The sequence below is a fragment of the Mus pahari genome, chromosome 5, assembly GCF_900095145.1.
Source record: "Mus pahari chromosome 5, PAHARI_EIJ_v1.1, whole genome shotgun sequence".
NCBI lineage: Eukaryota > Metazoa > Chordata > Mammalia > Rodentia > Muridae > Mus > Mus pahari.
Window position 1 is genome coordinate 136,855,697 of NC_034594.1, and position 18,429 is coordinate 136,874,125.

Sequence of the window (18,429 nt, forward strand, 5' to 3'; positions counted from 1 at the left end):
TCCTGGAACTCACTCTGTAGACCAGGCTGGCCTTGAACTCAGAAATCCGCCTGCCTCTGCCTCCTGAGTGCTGGGATTAAAGGCATGTGCCACCACGCCCGGCTATGTTCTTTCTTAAAGTTCGACAAAGGTAACTAAATATTAGAGTGAGCTGGTAACACAAACCCTGAGCAAAGCTTAATAACAAGAACATTCCTACTAGTCACTTCTCTCCTTGAATACTGAGCCCATTCTATGCTTCCTCTACAAAATTTTAACATCATATATATGTAAGTATATGTATATATATATACGTATATATACATTATATGTGTATATGTATATGTGTATATGTATATGTATATGAATATATAGCTTTTCAAGACACAGTTTCTCTGCATAGCCCTGGCTGCCCTAGATCTTGCTCTGCAGACCAGGCTGGCCTTGAACTCACAGAAATCCATCTGAGTGCTAAGATCAAAGGCATACACCACCACCGCTTGGATGACCTAATGTATTTTTAAACAGAAGGTCTTTCTTACTTATTTATAAAAATAAAAATAAGTACAAATAAAAATATCTTTAATTATCTGGAATCATAAATCTCTGCAGGTTAATTTTTTTTAAATGTCATCACCATGACAATTATTTTTAGAACACAATTAAGCTATGAAAAAATATACTACAAATTTCGGGTTGGAGAGATGACTATCCAGAGGTCAGCTGAGTGATGTTCTAGTTTGTGAGAACGCTATATAAACTTACTTACAAAACCCAGAGTTCATAAATCCCAAAGCAGAAAGTTTCAAGCTTGCGAAGCCAACCACCACTGGTTGCGAAGACTGGCTTTGACTTGAGTTGTGCACGTCGTGGAATCTTGGCAGGCTGTGGCCAGCAGTGTATGTCCTACGTCACTCTACAGTACACCATGCATCATCTGTTCCTACAGTGTGCTCTGTGGCAATTCAGAATTTCTATGCAGCAATGGTCTTAAGCAGTTATTTCTCCGAAGGGGTAGAAACACTACATTTAATTACAAAGCTACTCTTTCTATGTTGGTGACAATGTTACAGTTGCTTTGGGCAGATATTTGAAGCCCTGCTCACCTTGGTATGCCTCACACTCTACATCTTCAAAGACAATGCGGTATGAGCTTGAAATCTTAAAGGTTTTTGAAGGTAAAAATGTCAAATAGACAACTTGTGTGTCAAAGTCTGCAACTGTCATTTATAAGATGTTATTTAGATGCTACAAGTTCCGTATTACTGTGTGCAGTAAGAACTCAGACAAGGTGGAAATTTTTAGCACTTACCTGTTGAAAGCATCTTTAAAAGCCTATAGGTTTGATATGATCTTCACAGACTTGTTAGGCTAGGACTCAGGAGAGTGGTGAGAAATCAGAAGGAAGTAGAAAGTGTCTAACATCCTCCTGCTGGGAATAAGAATTACCCCAGTGAACATCAACCAAATATCTACCACTTCATTGGCTGTTTATAGATACTAAAAGGAAGCTTTCTTTTTTGTTTCAGGCCGGCTGCCCAAAAGGTTCTTGGAAACCAAGACTCCGGAGTGTGATCCTGGGAGCGGCTCAGCTCATCTGGTTCAGTGCTTTGATCTCTGGTAAATGCTAGGTTTACTCTTCACCTGATCCTGAAATTAGGAGAGATCCCAGGGCCAAGTAGGAGAAGTTTAGGGCAGCAGCCTGCTGTGAGGTCTAGGAAACTGTTCATACCCAGGGTCCTGAAAGAAAAACACCACGGACACTATCTCATGGTCTACAAGGCTTCAGAAACCATAAGCTAATACAGCCAATCATTAGGAAAGTCAGACACAGGCCCTCTGCATTCTCAGCGACTCACAAAAACATTCGAGTTTCTTTAACCATGATTTTGGAGGCTGGAAAGATGACTCAACCATTAAGGGCACTTGCTGGTTTTTGTTTGTTTGTTTGTTTGTTTGTTTGTTTTTTGTTTTTTGCTTTTTGTTTTTTCAGAAGACCCAGGTTTAGTTTACAGCACCTAAATCAAGTGGTTTACAACCTCCTGTAACTCCAGTTCCCAGGAACCTGACACTCTCCTGCTTCAGCTAGTATCTCTACACAAGTATTACACACACGCACACACGGGCACACACACACACACACACTAAATAAATCTTTTTGAAAAAATAAAAGTAATGTTTCTCAAAGTCAAAGTAAATGATTTGATATATGATGTTGATATACTCATCACAGGAAGCTTTTGGTAGCAGGCCTGAAACAAAAAAGAAAACTTTAGTTGATAAAACAATAGTGTAATACTGCCTATGTCAAAATAAACCTCCTCCTCCTCCTCCTCCTCCTCCTCCTCCTCCTNTCTCTCTCTCTCTCTCTCTCTCTCTCTCTTCCTTCCTTTCCTTCCTTCCTTCCTTTCTTTGTTCCTTTCTTTCCTTCTTTCTTTCTTTGTTCCTTTATTTCTTTACTTCTTTCTTTGTTCATTTCTTCCTTTTCTTCTTTCTTTCTTTTTAGATAGGTTCTACTATGCAGATCTGGCTGGCCTCAAACCTGTGACCTTTCTACTTCAGCCTCTGAAGCACTGAGGTTACAGCTGTGTTCATCATGTCTGCTTGCCTCCAGAGGAAAGTGTCAGGGCAAAAACAACACCACAGAGGTGCTGGTGAGGAAGGTGGAAATATGGCAGGGGAGAGTCAAATGGAAGCGGAATTCTGTCAACAGGAAAGGAGTTGTTTCCAAGCCTGATTACTGGCATTGTCCATCTCTTCTGGAGAACTGGCCTCTCTGCCCTGTGAGCTCCCTCTGGCTCCCATAACAACCTCTGTATCAGAGGGGAACACATTTTATTCATCTCATGTGATATCATAAGCACTTGCAAAAAAAGAGTCCATTTTAATGCCCAAATAAGCAGATTTGGAGGAGATTGTTTATCCAGGAAAAACAGCTAAGGGATATAAAGTTTGTGGCTGCAAATTGGGAGATGTTTCTAACCCGAGCCCTGCCAAAGCCCTGCAGCATCTCACTAGTTCAGCAGGTTGTTTAGGGTCAAACACTGTGATTCATGATGAGGGTTAAGGAAGGACCCACAGTCAAATGGATTCAGAATGGTGGGTATGGGTCACATTATAGAAACACATTACATCACAGGGCAATAAGAAAAGCGGAAGCCTGAAGGAAGAAAGACAAAGTTCACCTGAAGCCAAAAAGAAAAGCAGAAGAGGAGAGATTTGCCAGGGATGAAGGGTAGGAAGGCCACAAAGGCAAGGCAAGGAGGTTACCAGGCATGGTGGTGCTCGAGATTCCAGTACTTAGGAGGTGGAGGCAGAGTTCCAGGCCAGCCTCACCTATGCCGTAAGATCCTGACTCAATGAAAACATATAAGCAAAGAAGAAGGTGTTCTATCAGGAAGAAAGTAAGCGTGGTGGGCCCTGAGACTGAGCCTGCAGGAGGCTCCAGATCACAAGCAGGCATCGCACTTTCCATCGCCTTTTATGTGCTGTTTTAGGTGAGCGCTTGGACAAACTACCCATATGCCTCTTTCGGTTTTTTTAAGATGAAAGAGTAGGCTGAATGACCCCTAAGTTCTGCTCTGTTTAAGGAATCTTGGGATCCCAAATCTTTTACCATCCAGAATCTGTTTTTAAAGATTTGTTTATTTTATGTATATGAGCACTCTGTCGCTCTCTTCAGACACACACCAGAAGAGGTCATCAGATCCCATCACAGATGACTGTGAGCCACCATGTGGGTTGCTGGGAATTGAACTCAGGACCTCTGGAAGAGCAGTCAGTGCTCTTAACCGCTGAGCCATCTCTCCAAAATCCAGAATCTTTTAGAAAAGAGTGCTTTCTTGTCCTGGATTTGTCTTCACTTTTAGGTGAAAAATAGAAAACCCTAAAATCACTCTTTTTCCTCCTAAAATAAAATCAGGCAGAAAATAGCCTTGTTCTTGGCATTCATCTTCCGGTGAGCTGTTTATCTTATTTGCAGAAATAAGCTTAGGATCAGACTCCACCCAGTGAGTGATACTAATCTGATGCTCATTTCCACCCCGCAGAGCTTGTAAATCAGAAGGAAGTGGCTGCGTGGACCTATAACTACAGCACAAAGGCATACTCGTGGAATAACTCACGGGCATTCTGTAGGAGGCACTTCACAGACTTAGTGGCCATCCAGAATAAAAATGAAATCGCTCACCTCAATGACGTCATCCCATTCTTCAACTCTTACTACTGGATTGGTATCCGAAAGATTAACAATAAGTGGACCTGGGTGGGAACCAATAAGACGCTCACAGAGGAGGCCGAGAACTGGGCCGACAACGAGCCCAACAACAAGAGGAACAACCAGGACTGTGTGGAAATCTACATCAAGAGTAACTCGGCCCCTGGCAAGTGGAATGACGAACCCTGTGTTAAACGAAAGCGGGCCCTGTGCTACACAGGTGAGACCTCCCCCGAGCTGACACCGTCTCTTCAAAACATGCCTTTCCTGGTTGAGGGGTGTAACCACTCAGTCAGGAACATGAAATCACAAAGTCGAGCATGAGAAAGTACAGAACTCTCAGTACTACTGAGTGCCATGATGAGATGGTCCTCAAGAAAGGTTACTTCTTAAGGCTTTGTGACTTTCAAAAAAAAAAAAAAAACACAAGATAGAAAATACATGAGAATTACTGACATACTGGTGTTATCTCTGTACCTGGCAACAAGATACAATTTTCCATAACGCTGGTATGAGCCATCCTGAACGACCCATAATTCTAGACAGTGACTGACATTTTATACCCTAAGATGTACAGAAGTTTCCTGTGGGAGAGACATGTCATGTAGACAGGAATATTACAACGAGATATTCAGTTTACTTGCTGAGATAATCATCTACAAGATTTTTCAGGTCTCAGCACATGTGATCATGAGAAGATTTATTCTTTGAGTCTCTGCTAATCTCCTTCCTGGAGACCCAAAGAAATAGACATGTTGTTAAATGGCCTGGGAACCGTGTATGGCTACCCTGCCACTGACACCACCACATTTGTTTTCTAACCATCTTGGAGTAAAAATTGCCATCAGGGCATGGATATTTTTGGTTAGAAAGCCACAACCGATTTTTGCTCGACATGAAAGAGTTCCTCTGTCCATGCATCTATTTGTGACTGCATTTGTGACTTTGTGTCTACACACAGCTGTGCCCTTGTTTGGAAACACTAAATGTGCAGTCCAATGGGGGCCTTAGAGTACTTCTTGATGATCTTAGGACTGGAAACCAGTCTTCTAAATTTTACATTTATAGCTCCTCTGCACCACGATGCATTAACATAAGAAGATATACAAAGTGAAAGGAAATTCATCCCTGTCCCTAAGAGACACCATTGTAACAAATACCTACCTGTACTGAATACCACTCACATCCCGGGTCACCTTATGCAATTCTGTTTGTGTTGTTTGCTTATTTAGAGTTAGCCACATTATCAGCCAGGGCCTTCCATTGCTTTTATTCTTGTGGTGCCCATCATGGGACACAGGCTGACCCTCTACACGGCTCCTGAGAGGTTGGCATCTACGTCTTGTTTCCTGTGAACGCCCGTGATTCTGACCTTTCTCATATCCACACAGCCTCCTGCCAGGACATGTCCTGCAGCAACCAAGGGGAGTGCATCGAGACCATTGGGAGCTATACCTGCTCCTGCTACCCGGGCTTCTATGGGCCAGAGTGTGAACACGGTGAGGCTGGAACGTGGCTGGTGTTACTCCAGGGTAATGTTGTTCTTATGTGAGAGACGATGCCAGAAAGTAAATTATAATGGACTCTCTCTGGCAAGTAAAGACAAGAGCCCCAGCGCTCTCTGACGGCCTGTCCATACAATTATCTCAAAACATTTGGGATAAAATCACTTTAATCTTGAAAAGAACATTCACTCACGATATTTCAGGGAGTAAAAGAGAAATAGAAAGACAGGAAACCTTAGGACTAGAGAGATGGTTCAGCAACTAAGAGCACTGGCTGCTCTTCCAGAATACCCAGGTTCAATTCCTAGCACCCACAGGGCAGCTCACACTGCCTGTAAAGCCAGTTCCAGGAGACCCAACACCTTCACACAGACATGTTTGGAGGCAAAATACCAGTGTACACAAAATAAAAATAAACATTGAAAAAGATTTTAAATGAAAGTCTTAAAGTTAGTGTTACACATTCAAATTTAAAAAAAAAAAAAAAACCTTGAGTGATGATTTTCTACGATGCTGGCAATACAAAGAAAGTAGATTAGAGTGAAGGGCTGGGGTTAGGAGCCTAAAAGGAGAGAGTAAGGAGAATTACAGCTCACTGTAAATGTAGCAGAGTGGATCTTCAATAAGAAAAAGAACCGGAGCTGGTGAGATGGCTCAGTGGGTAAGAGCACCCGACTGCTCTTCCAAAGGTCTGGAATTCAAATCCCAGCAACCACATGGTGGCTCATAACCATCCATAACAAGATCTGACTCCCTCTTCTGGAGTGTCTGAAGACAGCTACAGTGTACTTACATATAATAAATAAATAAATCTTTAAAACAACAACAACAACAACAACAACAACAACATTTTGTTCCCTACAGTCAAGGAGTGTGGAACATTCGACATCCCGCAACATGTTCTCGTGAACTGCAACCATCCCCTGGGGGAGTTCTCCTTCACGTCACAGTGTACCTTCAGCTGTGCTGAGGGCTACGAGCTGGATGGACCCAGCCAGCTGCAATGTTTGGCTTCTGGGATCTGGACAAATAACCCCCCGAAGTGTGAAGGTACACCAACCTGGCTTTTCCCATCCATACTAAATAATTAGGACCTGGGAGGTTATCTGTGGGGATGGTGGGCTTTCCATTAAAACCCTGAGAAAGAGGGGCTGAAAAGGTGCCTGCCTGGTTAGGAGTCCAAGCTGTTCTTCCAAAGGATACAGGTTCAGTTCCCAGCACCTGCATGGTGATTCACAGCCATTTGTAACTCCAGTTCCAGGGAATCCGCTGCCCTCTTTTGGCCTCTGCAGGCACCAGGCAGTCATGTAGTATAGTGATATACATGTGGGCAAAACACCCATACACATAAAATATTTTAAAGTAAGTTAAAAATTAAAAAAATAAAACCTCGAGAAATAATAAAAGATCTGTATTAGATGGAAATTCAAGTTACCACAGTTGTTAGTCAAGCAGGGTAACCCGAATTTTCATTTTCACGATGTTTCTCCTACCTGCATAGAGGTGGTAGTTAATTATTTTATCCCTAGGGGAAAACATTGCAAAGGAACTCCTTTCCTTTTGGTACTTGGAAAGTATGGGCGTTCAGATCGCTAAACAGCCTCTTAGTTCTACTTAACCAACTAAGAATAACCTTAACTCACACGTTGAGAAATTGTAAATGCCACAGATTCCTAACGCATCCAAAGGCTGGATAAAACTTGTCCTAGAGGGAATGTCACAGCTCTGTGTGTTTCCGTGGCCTCCTCGTGCTCAGCCCTGAGCCGCCCTGAAGGAGGAAGCCTGGCTCTACAACTGTCCCGCAGGAACATTCTAGGCCAGGTCTAGCTGTAGCTTCATTGTCAAGAGAGAGACTCATTTAATTTGGCCAGAGGTGGACCAGTGGAATGCCTGGAGTGGGAATAGCTTCAGCTCCAGAGTGTCAAAGCAAGTGTCAGGACATTGGAATATACAAGATCCTCCTCCGCACCCACCACCACCATCTTAGCTGTAGCCTGGATGAAACTTGGCCTTCTTGGAGAGAAGCCATGCTGAATTGTCAAATTTTAATTTTCCTGCCATCAGTTTTCTGAGCTAGGTTGTATAAATCTGGAATGGGGACACAGTATCAGTCTGTGGAAAAGCAAAGGGCTTATTTTGCTATAATCAAGATAGAAAAATCTCCCTATCTCTCCGTCCCTAGCTTCAGAATGGCATCATTCATATGTCTCATATAAGAGGGCAAATGCATCAATCCATAGACCCTCGGGGACAGACTTACAATGCATCATCATTCAGATATGTTATATAAGCGGGCAAATGCATCAATGTAGAGATAGTAAATGACCTCCCGGATCAGACATGTAAGACACAAAGCATAGAGAATGTTAGGACTGGAGGTCTCTCTTACAAGGCTCATGTCACTCTGAGGTCTGGTACTCCATGTCTGGACATCTTCCCAGGTCCATCTGGTTTCCATAGGCTGGGCCACGCTGTTCTCTGCGCAAGTGGCTTCTGTCCATCTGGATTGTTTTTCCACTTCTTTCTCATTGGTTTTTCTGTTCAGCTGTGCAGTGTCGGAGCCTGGAAGCCCCTCCCCATGGAACCATGGCCTGTATGCACCCGATTGCTGCCTTTGCCTACGACTCCAGCTGTAAATTTGAGTGCCAGCCTGGATATCGAGCAAAGGGTTCCAACACACTCCACTGCACTGGCTCTGGTCAGTGGAGTGAACCATTGCCAACCTGTGAAGGTAAGGTTACTTTCCACAGCTTTCAATAGCACCTAGAAGGAGTCTGGCCATGGTAGAATGACCAGGGACTCCTAATGTCGAGGCCACCTTCTCTAGGATTGTATTTGTTCAACCTCTGGGGGTCGTGAGATTTCTCATCTGCAAAATGGGGCTAAGAATTGCCAGGTGCATTGTGAGAATTAAGCACATGAAAATGCACACAATGAAACAGCAAGTATGCTCAAGATGCAGTGTCACATGGATGTAATCTCAGTACTTGAGAGCCCAAGACAGAAGGATTTCTGCAAATTAAATGTCAGCCTGGGCAAAATAATAACATCCTGTCTAAAACATAAGTTAAAATAAAGACAAAGTAAAGAGAAGGAACGGCAAGTGTACAACACAGAGGATAGACTTGGGCACGTGCTTATTTCAATCACATCCCCTTCCCGTCCCATCGGCTGGGACTCTACAGGGCAATAGCTTATACTTGAGAAGGAGTTAAAGCAGTACGGACAGGGATGATGGAGATCTGGGCTCTGCAAATGAATAAGGGGACCTGCACTGAAGGGTAGATGGGGGGCTACCCCAGGTGATTAGATAATACATGGAAACTGACCAGCACTCGGATGCTTCATCCCTTCATCTTACAGGGCAGGGATGGGGGAGAGAGAGTAGAAGATTGAAGCCTGGGATCATAAACTCCCAGACCTGGATTACAAGCCAGGCTCAAATACCATTAGCTGTGAGGCTTCTGGGAGAGGCTGGGGGGATGGTTCAGTGGACAAAACACTTGCCGTTCAAGCATGAGTCTCTGAATTTGTGCCTCAGAATCAGCATAAAAGCCAGGAATGGTGGCATGTGCCTGTCATCTCGGCATTTGAGCAGGGGAACTAGAGACGGGATGATCCTTGAGTTCCCTGGCCAGTCAGTCTAGCCACAACAGCGATACCCATGCTCAATAAGAAACTCTATCTCAGAAAGGTGGAGAATGATAAAGACACCTGACATCAACCTCTGGCCTCCACACCAACACACACAGGCAGTTGAACACACACACACACACACACACACACACACACACACACACACAGGAGCTCTGGCATGTATACATGTGAACACTCAGACTTTAGGAGATCACGTGACATTTCTGACTCACATTTGTCTTGGCTATAAAGAGAAAGAATTGGCTAGAGGACATCTGGCCCTTATGTGCTCTGATAATGTACAAACTAGAGGTCAAGGTGAAAGGGTGGTATCTATCTGTGCTCTGCAAATCTGCAGACATCTAGAGATGTAACACCTGCACATAAGGGTATCAGGAAACTAGACTTTATCAGAACTACAGTCATGCTGAGTATAGCTGAGTGCAGGAACTCACTTTGAGCGGCACTAACTAGTCAAATAATGTCTGATTAGCACCCTGTGTTCTAGGGACACAGCCCACATGGAATCATCCTACAGCACTAAGTCATAGCATGTACAGCAAGCTATACCATTTCATCTGCTTCCTCTTGAGCCCACTTTTCCTGCATCTGTTCTTTTAGAATCCAATAAATGTTTAATGAGAACCCAGAATTAACCAGAGCACTGGGCTCCACGATGCAGTTCTGAATGGCTACTCCAGCATCAAAGAGACTGGTATAACAGGGAAGAATTAATTAATGCAGGTGCAGGGTCTGGGAGAACCCACACAAGGAGTCCCAGTAGGAGTCTCAGTTAGAGTGGACAGTGATGCCTTCTGAAGGAAAATAATGTCAAAACTGAGATCTGAAGAGAGGCAGGCAGAGGGGGACACGGGAAGGGTAGTTTTCCTTTTCGACAAAGAAAGATTCGAGGTTTGGATTATGTGGGCAATGTGGGCAGGAACGCAGCAGCATCCTTCAGGAGACTCTTCTAAAAAAGACTTAGTAGCTGCCATTTTCCCTTCAGCCATTGCGTGTGAACCTCCGGAGATCCCCATCCATGGGAGTATGGACTGTGTCCCATCTTCAGGAGCCTTTGGGTACAACAGCAGCTGCACTTTTCTCTGTGCAGAGGGGTTCGTGCTGAAGGGAAATGATGTCATCCAGTGTGCTGACTCGGGGCAGTGGACAGCCCCAGCCCCAATCTGCGAAGGTACTGTGACACCTGAATCATTCCTCAGCCATTCCTCGGCGCCTCTCAGGCACTATGGCACTTGACTCTACCACTTGCTTATCTGTCACACACACATTCACAGCGATCCTGAGATACACTGGGCTCTTTGTGTTTGGGCAAACAATGGGCAAAGCAAGTTTTAAGTACAGTGTTCAGGACAGCAGAGTCAAAGCGAGAGATGCTTTGGCTCATGTGTCGGGAGAGGTTTGAGGAGATCGACCCTGAGGAAAAGGATGATGGATGAGGAACAGCATGAGATGGCAGAAGAGGAACAGACAAGGTCTAATTCTCTCGGTTTTTTTGTCAGCAAGCTTTTAGGCTCTCTGGGTTCTATGACTTCTCTTAAGACGAGACACTAGTAAGAGCTTTACCTACTCGTGTCACCAATAGTTGAGTCAATGGGTTTTAAGGCCGCTGATTCTGCTCTCAACTTTATAAACATAAACAAAGCCATGGTGGGACAGTTACTTTATAAATCCTAAGACTGCGGTCTCACATGACAAAGTGGCCCTCTATTAGTATTTTGTGCTTTCAGTGTTTTGCTCTGAAATAGAAACTGCGTCACAAGGAGGCCACCAGGATTGCCTTCTTTTACAAAGGATAGCTGTACAGAAAGTGTATGGTAGCATCTTGTGTCACCATTTACTGGTACTCTTCAACAACTGTGTGAATTCCTGAGTCTGTGTGTGCCCTCATTTTGAAATGAGTTATCAGTTCTCCAGAGATTTACAAGTACTTGAAGAGATATGTGTATATTCAGTTTTATAGAAACAGTATTCAAATAAAAGTGAACATCAGCAGATAGATGGATTTAAAAAAATCTGGTGTTCACATATACTAGAATACTATTCAACTTTAAAAAAGGAATTCCAACATATGCTCCAATATAAATAGACTGTAAAGACAATGATCATCCAAAAATCGAGTAATCTATGATTCTACCTACATGAAGTCATGCCTTATGGTGGTAAGAGAGTGACGATGATTAAATGCGCTAGTGTGTGTTGTCTAGGAGACATAGGCATGCTAAGCCCTGAGACATTCTTTAAAAGGATCACAAGGGATTGCTCCAGTCACTTTGTCTTCAGACAAGTGAATATCATGATCCAGAACAGATACTTGGAAATTTTCTTAAACATCTGGAATCAAAGCCTCAATAACTCCTTTTATAGTCCTTGATTGTGTTTCTACACCAATAGTCAAGGTCTACAGCTGCTGGCCATCCTTGACGCTATCTCTGGTGTCTGCCAGTGCTTCTGTGGATGCTTCTGGGCTGGTAGCCAGGGTTTATTGAGCAGTTCCTGTAATCTCAGACAGTTTGATGTCAAGAGGGAGTGAAAGCTATTATTCATATTTTAGAGGTGAAAAAAATATGAAATAAGTGTGTTTTCTCCATATATAACTATCTTATATATTTAAAGGTTGTAGTGTAGTGAGAAGGACCAGCTAGGACAATGGGAATGAAAATGAGTAAGGTACAATCATATGTAGGTGTGTGTATATATGTGCATGTATGTATGTATGTATAAAATATCATAATGAAACCCATCATTATGTATGCTAACACTGTTTTACAAAAAAAATCACTGTTTGATCAGGACCATAATTATTATTCTGCTTTTCTGTTGAACATTATAAAGAGATACACCTCCAAAATCTTTTTCAAGTAAAACACATAAAATTTAAGAACCAGGAATACTCCTTTCATGAATCCATAATTTACTTTCAGCTCCATTTATGATTGTTTGCTCTTACAATGTCTTGACAAAAATCTGAGTTGACTTTTGTTATGCATCTCGATTTTATGCTTTTTGGAGATTCTTGAGTCCAAGGTATGATAGCTTAAGCTTTGTTGGTTCACATTACCAAACTGCCCTACTCTGGCTTGGCCAACACTGGTCCAAACATCTTTCCTTGTAAAATCCATCAAGCATCATTAACATTAAATGTCAACCTATTTAACTTCCAAGTTAAACAAGCCTAACTTGTGAATCTTTAAAGACAATGATCATTGAACCAAGTCATGCAAAAACCAAGTAATCTATGATCCCACCTATATAAGTTGTTTAAAGCAATAAAAATCATAGAGACCGAGAGTCTAATGGTAGAGGAGAGGGAAAGAGGAATTACTGTTAATGAGAGTAGAGTTCAGCCTGAGACCACGAAGAGTCCTCGAGATGAGGGCTGGTGAAGATTGTATGAAGATACAAATGCAAAGGACACTGAACTAGACACAAACAGGACTGAGGTCAAGGTCAACAACACTTCTCTATGACTGCTTCCTAATGCCCTGCCTTCCTCTCCCCTTAGCATTGCAATGTCCAGAGTTTCCGGTTCCGAGTCAAGCCCAGGCGAGCTGTTCGGATCCCTTTGGTACCTTGAAGTACCAGTCGGTCTGCAGCTTTTCCTGTGATGAAGGCTCCCTCTTGGTGGGAGCAAGTGTGATAAGGTGCCTGGCTACTGGACACTGGAGTGGGGCTCCTCCCGAATGTCAAGGTAAGGATGGATTCTCCCCCCATTTTTCTTAGCAATAAGTTGAAGGCACTGTTCTTAAAGGCTGTGTCTGAGGTGGTAACTGGGTGCGGTGTAGCTTGAAACTAGCTGAGAAATTAGCAAGTGCTGTCTGTCCCTAACTCCTTCATCCTCTACCCCAAGGACCCCAGATACAAATGTCGTCAGAGACTAAGTAAACACTGTGAGTGTCAGGATATTTGGCAATGGTGACAATGCAGTGACCTTTACACTGTCTTAATCAGAATCTGTATCAGGACTGGCAGGCTCCTATCACAGTGGTACTCACTAAGCACAGTATCCAGAAAGAGGACAGGAAAGAAAACTTAACTCTGAGTGTTTGCTCCAAGGCTGATCTGACACTTTCTTGTTAGGGGCCATGGTATGTCCTGGGGGAATGAGAAAGGTAGAGTTACAGAGTCTAGTAACAAGTGTTCTTCTCTGCTTAACGCTGGAGAAATATACTTAGGCTAGAATGGGGAGCACTGGGGAGAATCCAGGCCATGAACTGGAGATTAAAGCATTCTTGGTAGAAAGCAAAGTGCAGCCTCATTAGGACAATTTATATCTGTGTTAGACTCGGTGTTAAGAAGCCAGCATGTCTGTGAGCATCATAACATCCTGTGTGAAGCAGAGCTACTCTAGTCGCCTGACTTTATGAGTGTGTGATTTTCATATTATCCCATTTCTTTCTCTTTCAGTGTACCCAAAACTTTAGCCAGATTTATGACAAACACTTAACAAAACAAGATTTCTATTTATAAAATCTACAGATACATAGGAAAACAGAGACATTAAAATACCCTCTTAAATATCAACCATCCAAAGGAAATATTTCTAACATTCTAGCATGGAGTGCTTCTGATATGCTTTCATGCAATTTTTTGTAATAGTATTTTTATTGTGTATATTCGATTTTAACAATATACTTAATATGTGCAATGTGAAATATTTCTGTATTACTTAACTTAGTATGGGTTTTCAAATATCTGAGTAAACGTAAGCAGGTCACGCTTTTCATGAAGAGGAAACCACTTGCTATTCAGGTCCCACAAGTGTTTACACACACATACACACATGCACACACACACACACACACACACACACACACACACACACACATTATAAAGCAAACAACTCATGTATAAATAACGAATTAATGAATCAACAGCATAATAGGATATCCTTCGTGCCATGCATCAGAACCTAAGTCAAGTTCTAGAGTTGGGGTTGGCAATGAGGAACTGGTCTGCATAGAACAGAGTGAGGCTCTGGGCTTGTCCCTTGCTCTTATCCTCACTACACTGAAGTCTATACAGCTTTGAAAAAGAGCTCCGAATTCCTCAGCAGGGTTATCAGGGGGATCAGACCCTTCCAGGAAAGCTACTCATTGCTCCACGGTTCACTGCCAGGGCCTGCCACTCACCCCAGCTTCCTGTGACCTTCCAGTTCCCTTCTGCTTTTAGCCCTTTGTTTACTCTGAGGGAACTTTCTCCTCTTCTTACTGGGTGCGCATCAAGTGAAATACCCACATGCGGTTGAGGCAGGAAGGTACCACGAGGCCTGAAATCCACAAGTTATTGTGACACTTCCGAGGGAGAGAGCATTATCAGATCATTTTCCTTGTCACCGTCCCCACAGCCCTCTACACTCATCCTTGCAAAGTCACCAGAGAGCTGGAAATGACTCTGCCATGACTTCACCAAAGCAAGGACCCACACCCTTTTCCCCTCTGCATTTCCAGCTTACAGCCCTCCCCATCTCTCTCTCTCTGTCTCTCTGTCTCTGTCTCTGTCTCTGTCTCTGTCTCTCTCTCTCTCTCTCTCTCTCTCTCACACACACACACACACACACACACACACACACTCAGGAAGACTTTGCAAATGGCGGACAGTATCTCGGTCTCTGTATAAATTGATTAGATTGAGAGGACTACTGCCAGGGAGGGTATGGAATGAAGGGACAAGAAGGGTGCAGACAGCACCTGAAAACAGCAAGCCTTTGAGTTAGCCGACCGAGGACTGCTGCCCCACGTCCTCTGATTTAAAGCCACATACTGCATAACCAAGGCAAGGAGCAGAAGTACCCCCAAGACTGTGTTTACACTTAGCGCTTCCCTTCCAAGTGTCACCATGACTCATCTGGGCTTCATTGCATCAAGTGACATACCCACATGTGGTTAAGGCAGGAAGGTACCACAAGGTACCTCGAGAGATGTCCATCTTGACAACTACTGACATTGGCACTGAGAATCTATTCACTCTTGATCTGACTAAGTCGTTAAGATATCAAGATTCAGAGAGGTTAAGTGACTTGTCCAAAGTCATAAACTGTCAGTCCCAACCCAAGCCAATCTCCAAGTACCTCATACTTATGTTTATATATGCTGCCAAATAACTGTGAGACCTGATTTCTTTATTACTGGAAACTGACCTTGGCAGGTCATTTATGCCTGGTCCTGTAGGTTGAGACTTCTGGGAAGTGGTGAAAATTGTCATTTACAGACAACCAATGAAATATGTACCCACTTTATTACCTTTTACATTTAATCTTTGAGTGTGGCCTAAGTGTGACTTGCTATATAGATAAAAAGTTCTATGAGGCAAGAGTTACAGTTTTTCATATATTGAAAATAAAGCAGCCACGGCTGCAAAGGGGTCACTGTGCATAGTATAAGCCGGGGCGTAGACCTAGATTCTCTAAGCACTGGCTGGGAAAGAGAAAGAAATCACCCCCACTTTCACCTCTAAGTTCTTGGCATTGTTTGCTGGAAACATCATTCGGTTTGTTTCTCAAGAGGACATTAAGGGAGCAACTTTCCCTGAGGTCTAGGGGCATCCAATGTATAGCATGTCATTATCTCTCTAAAGGGTACCAAGTCCCTTTTACAATCACTTCTGAAACCCTGAGTGCGTGAGATCTCAGAACGACAGTCAACTGTAAGCTGTAGCTGTCACCCACATCCCTGCTCCCTGATGCCTTAAAGATAAAAAGCCAGAAAATGACCACCTTTAGCTAAATGTAGAGAAAGACAGAAAGCAGTCACACAGGGGCTGGGGGAGGAGTTTGAAAATGCTGAGATCTAACATAAGCCCACCCCCCCTCTGTCCCCCTCACTGCAGCTGTGTCGTGCACCCCTTTGCTCAGTCCTGAGAATGGATCCATGACCTGTGTCCAGCCTCTTGGGGATTCCACCTACAAATCCACATGCCAGTTCACGTGCGATGAAGGATTTTATCTATCTGGACCAGAAAGATTGGACTGTTCTCCATCTGGACACTGGACGGGCACCCCTCCCACGTGTGAAGGTAGGCACATGGGTCTGTCCTTCCTTGTGACTTCTCAGACACCACCAGAGAGGAAAGAAATACCTTCCTATCTCATATGTAAACAACAGGAGTGAGGATCTAGACCAAAAATCTCTTTCTTTCCAAATAACCTTTCTTCAAAATTGAGTAAAGCACTTCACACTTAACAATGCCTTTGCAACATGCTGACAGTGTAAACTAATGGAATCCTTAAAAAACAGGGTGGGCCTCCCCTGTCTTTAGCTTCCTGGTAGCACCTAGCAGGCACAATGTATTGCTTATGCTACTAACATGTCACATGCTCTAAAACAGCACTGTGTTTGTTAATTTACAGCTCCTGTTTGGTTTCAAAGGGGTCACTGTTCCTATTTAGTGTTCGATGTAGTCAGTTAGTAATAAAGAGAGCATCCCTTCACATAGATTTTCATATTCAGTCTACACAAACCACCTCTGAAGAAGCTATTGTTATCTCCTCCTGAAAGATGAAGAAAACAGGACATTAAGAGCATGAGTAGCTGCCAATAGGCACATTGCAAGGGCAGAATGGTTGAACAGTGTGTTTCTAGCAAACCATACTGCCACCTAGTGGCAATGCTTCTAAATCCTGGATCCAAGTACAGACTGCAGGGGTAAATTCTGAAACAGGCCTTAGAAATGTGACCAGTGATCAGATAAGAGACTATGCCTTTACATATATGTTAAAAGTTTTTGGGAAAGACAGCTAAAATATCATTCATTCAACCCTACACTGATAGGTGCTATACTAAAGGGCACAAAGGTTACCACCCGCTGTCAAAAAGATACACTACAAGCCTCAAGGAACCCAGGCCGTGTGAGGAGAGAGAGTTTATACCTGTGTTTGCTGCTTGTTTCTTTATCTCTCACCCTTTATCTCATTTATCCTAGGAACATGCTCATTTGCTATATTCTCCAGATTGTATTTTAAGGTCAAAAGAAATCAAATTCCATTTACATATTCCGTTAAACTTGTAAATCTTTCATGCAGCCAACTTGGTTGCTAACCTGTGATCTCACAGGCCACTTCCCTTCATTCCCTCCCAGTCTCCTTTTCTCCTCAGGAGGAAGCATGTGCCTCCTTCCCCCTTTCTCTTCCTCCTGTTCCTCCTTCTGTTCCTCCTCCTCCTCCCTGTGAGCTTCCCAACCCTAATTTTAAAGGTATTTCTATCTCTGCTCTTGTTTCACTACCTACATTTATATGGCATATTTAGGGAACTTATTCCTTTTCATTTTCCAACCAATCATTAACATTTTGGCCCCTAGAAACCCTAGTTATCATACAATGTTTTTTGAGAACCCCAGAAGGGACCCAGCTTCTCTTTTCACTGTGCAGCAGGGTTTCCATTTGGTGTGAGAGGGCTATGTTTCTACAAGTATTTCCGTTGTGGTAATAAGCCTGGTTCTCTGGGCCCCTTGGGACTTGGGGTCTGCCTCTGTTGTCCTGTCTCCTCCCGCCCTGGCTCCTCAGAGGACATGGAATCTTCCCCATCAGCCTGGCAATGACTTAGACACTTCTGCTTTTCATGATGCTGTCTGTGAGCTGGGTTACTTATGTGCAGTTGCTGTGTCCCTCCTGTCCCCACCTGTCCATCACTTCCAGGACACATACCATTGCCGTCCTCATCGTGGACAAGGCTCCTCACTCACTGTTCCTCTGGAGATCATGTCTGGCCACTGGGCTCAGCCCCTGATGCTCTGCTCAATCTTCTTAGGAAACAGAGACCTCCAGCTCCATCCTTTTGCTTTGTCTGCTTATGCAAATGCAGATTCTGAGACACCGGGAACATGTGCCCCAGGACCCTGGGATGGCTCACATCTATTTTCCTTCTTTACTTTGATTATTTTAACAGATTAATGCAAGGATCTGTAAAACACCCACAAACAGCCTGTTACTACAAACACTGAGTAAATACCCCAGTTTTTCGTGAGGCGACTTAAGAAAAAGTTAAAGGGTCTTAAGAATCAAAGTGGCTAGGCAAAATAAACTTGGCATTACCTTTGGAATGGCATTGGATTTTGAAGAAACAACAGCCGTCAGGTTAT

At 43.4% G+C, this 18,429-nt stretch overlaps 1 protein-coding gene across 1 annotated transcript in view; it reads left to right on the forward strand.

Annotated features, from left to right (window-relative positions):
• Selp (selectin P) overlaps nucleotides 1–18,429 on the forward strand; it is a 34,797-nt gene that overhangs the window by 8,092 nt on the left and 8,276 nt on the right. Inside the window, exons 2-9 of the mRNA XM_021198635.2 lie at nucleotides 1,509–1,599; nucleotides 4,029–4,415; nucleotides 5,587–5,694; nucleotides 6,565–6,750; nucleotides 8,246–8,431; nucleotides 10,343–10,528; nucleotides 12,860–13,045; nucleotides 16,183–16,368. Coding sequence (XP_021054294.1) covers nucleotides 1,509–1,599; nucleotides 4,029–4,415; nucleotides 5,587–5,694; nucleotides 6,565–6,750; nucleotides 8,246–8,431; nucleotides 10,343–10,528; nucleotides 12,860–13,045; nucleotides 16,183–16,368 — 1,516 coding nt within the window. The remainder of the gene's footprint in view (nucleotides 1–1,508; nucleotides 1,600–4,028; nucleotides 4,416–5,586; nucleotides 5,695–6,564; nucleotides 6,751–8,245; nucleotides 8,432–10,342; nucleotides 10,529–12,859; nucleotides 13,046–16,182; nucleotides 16,369–18,429) is intronic.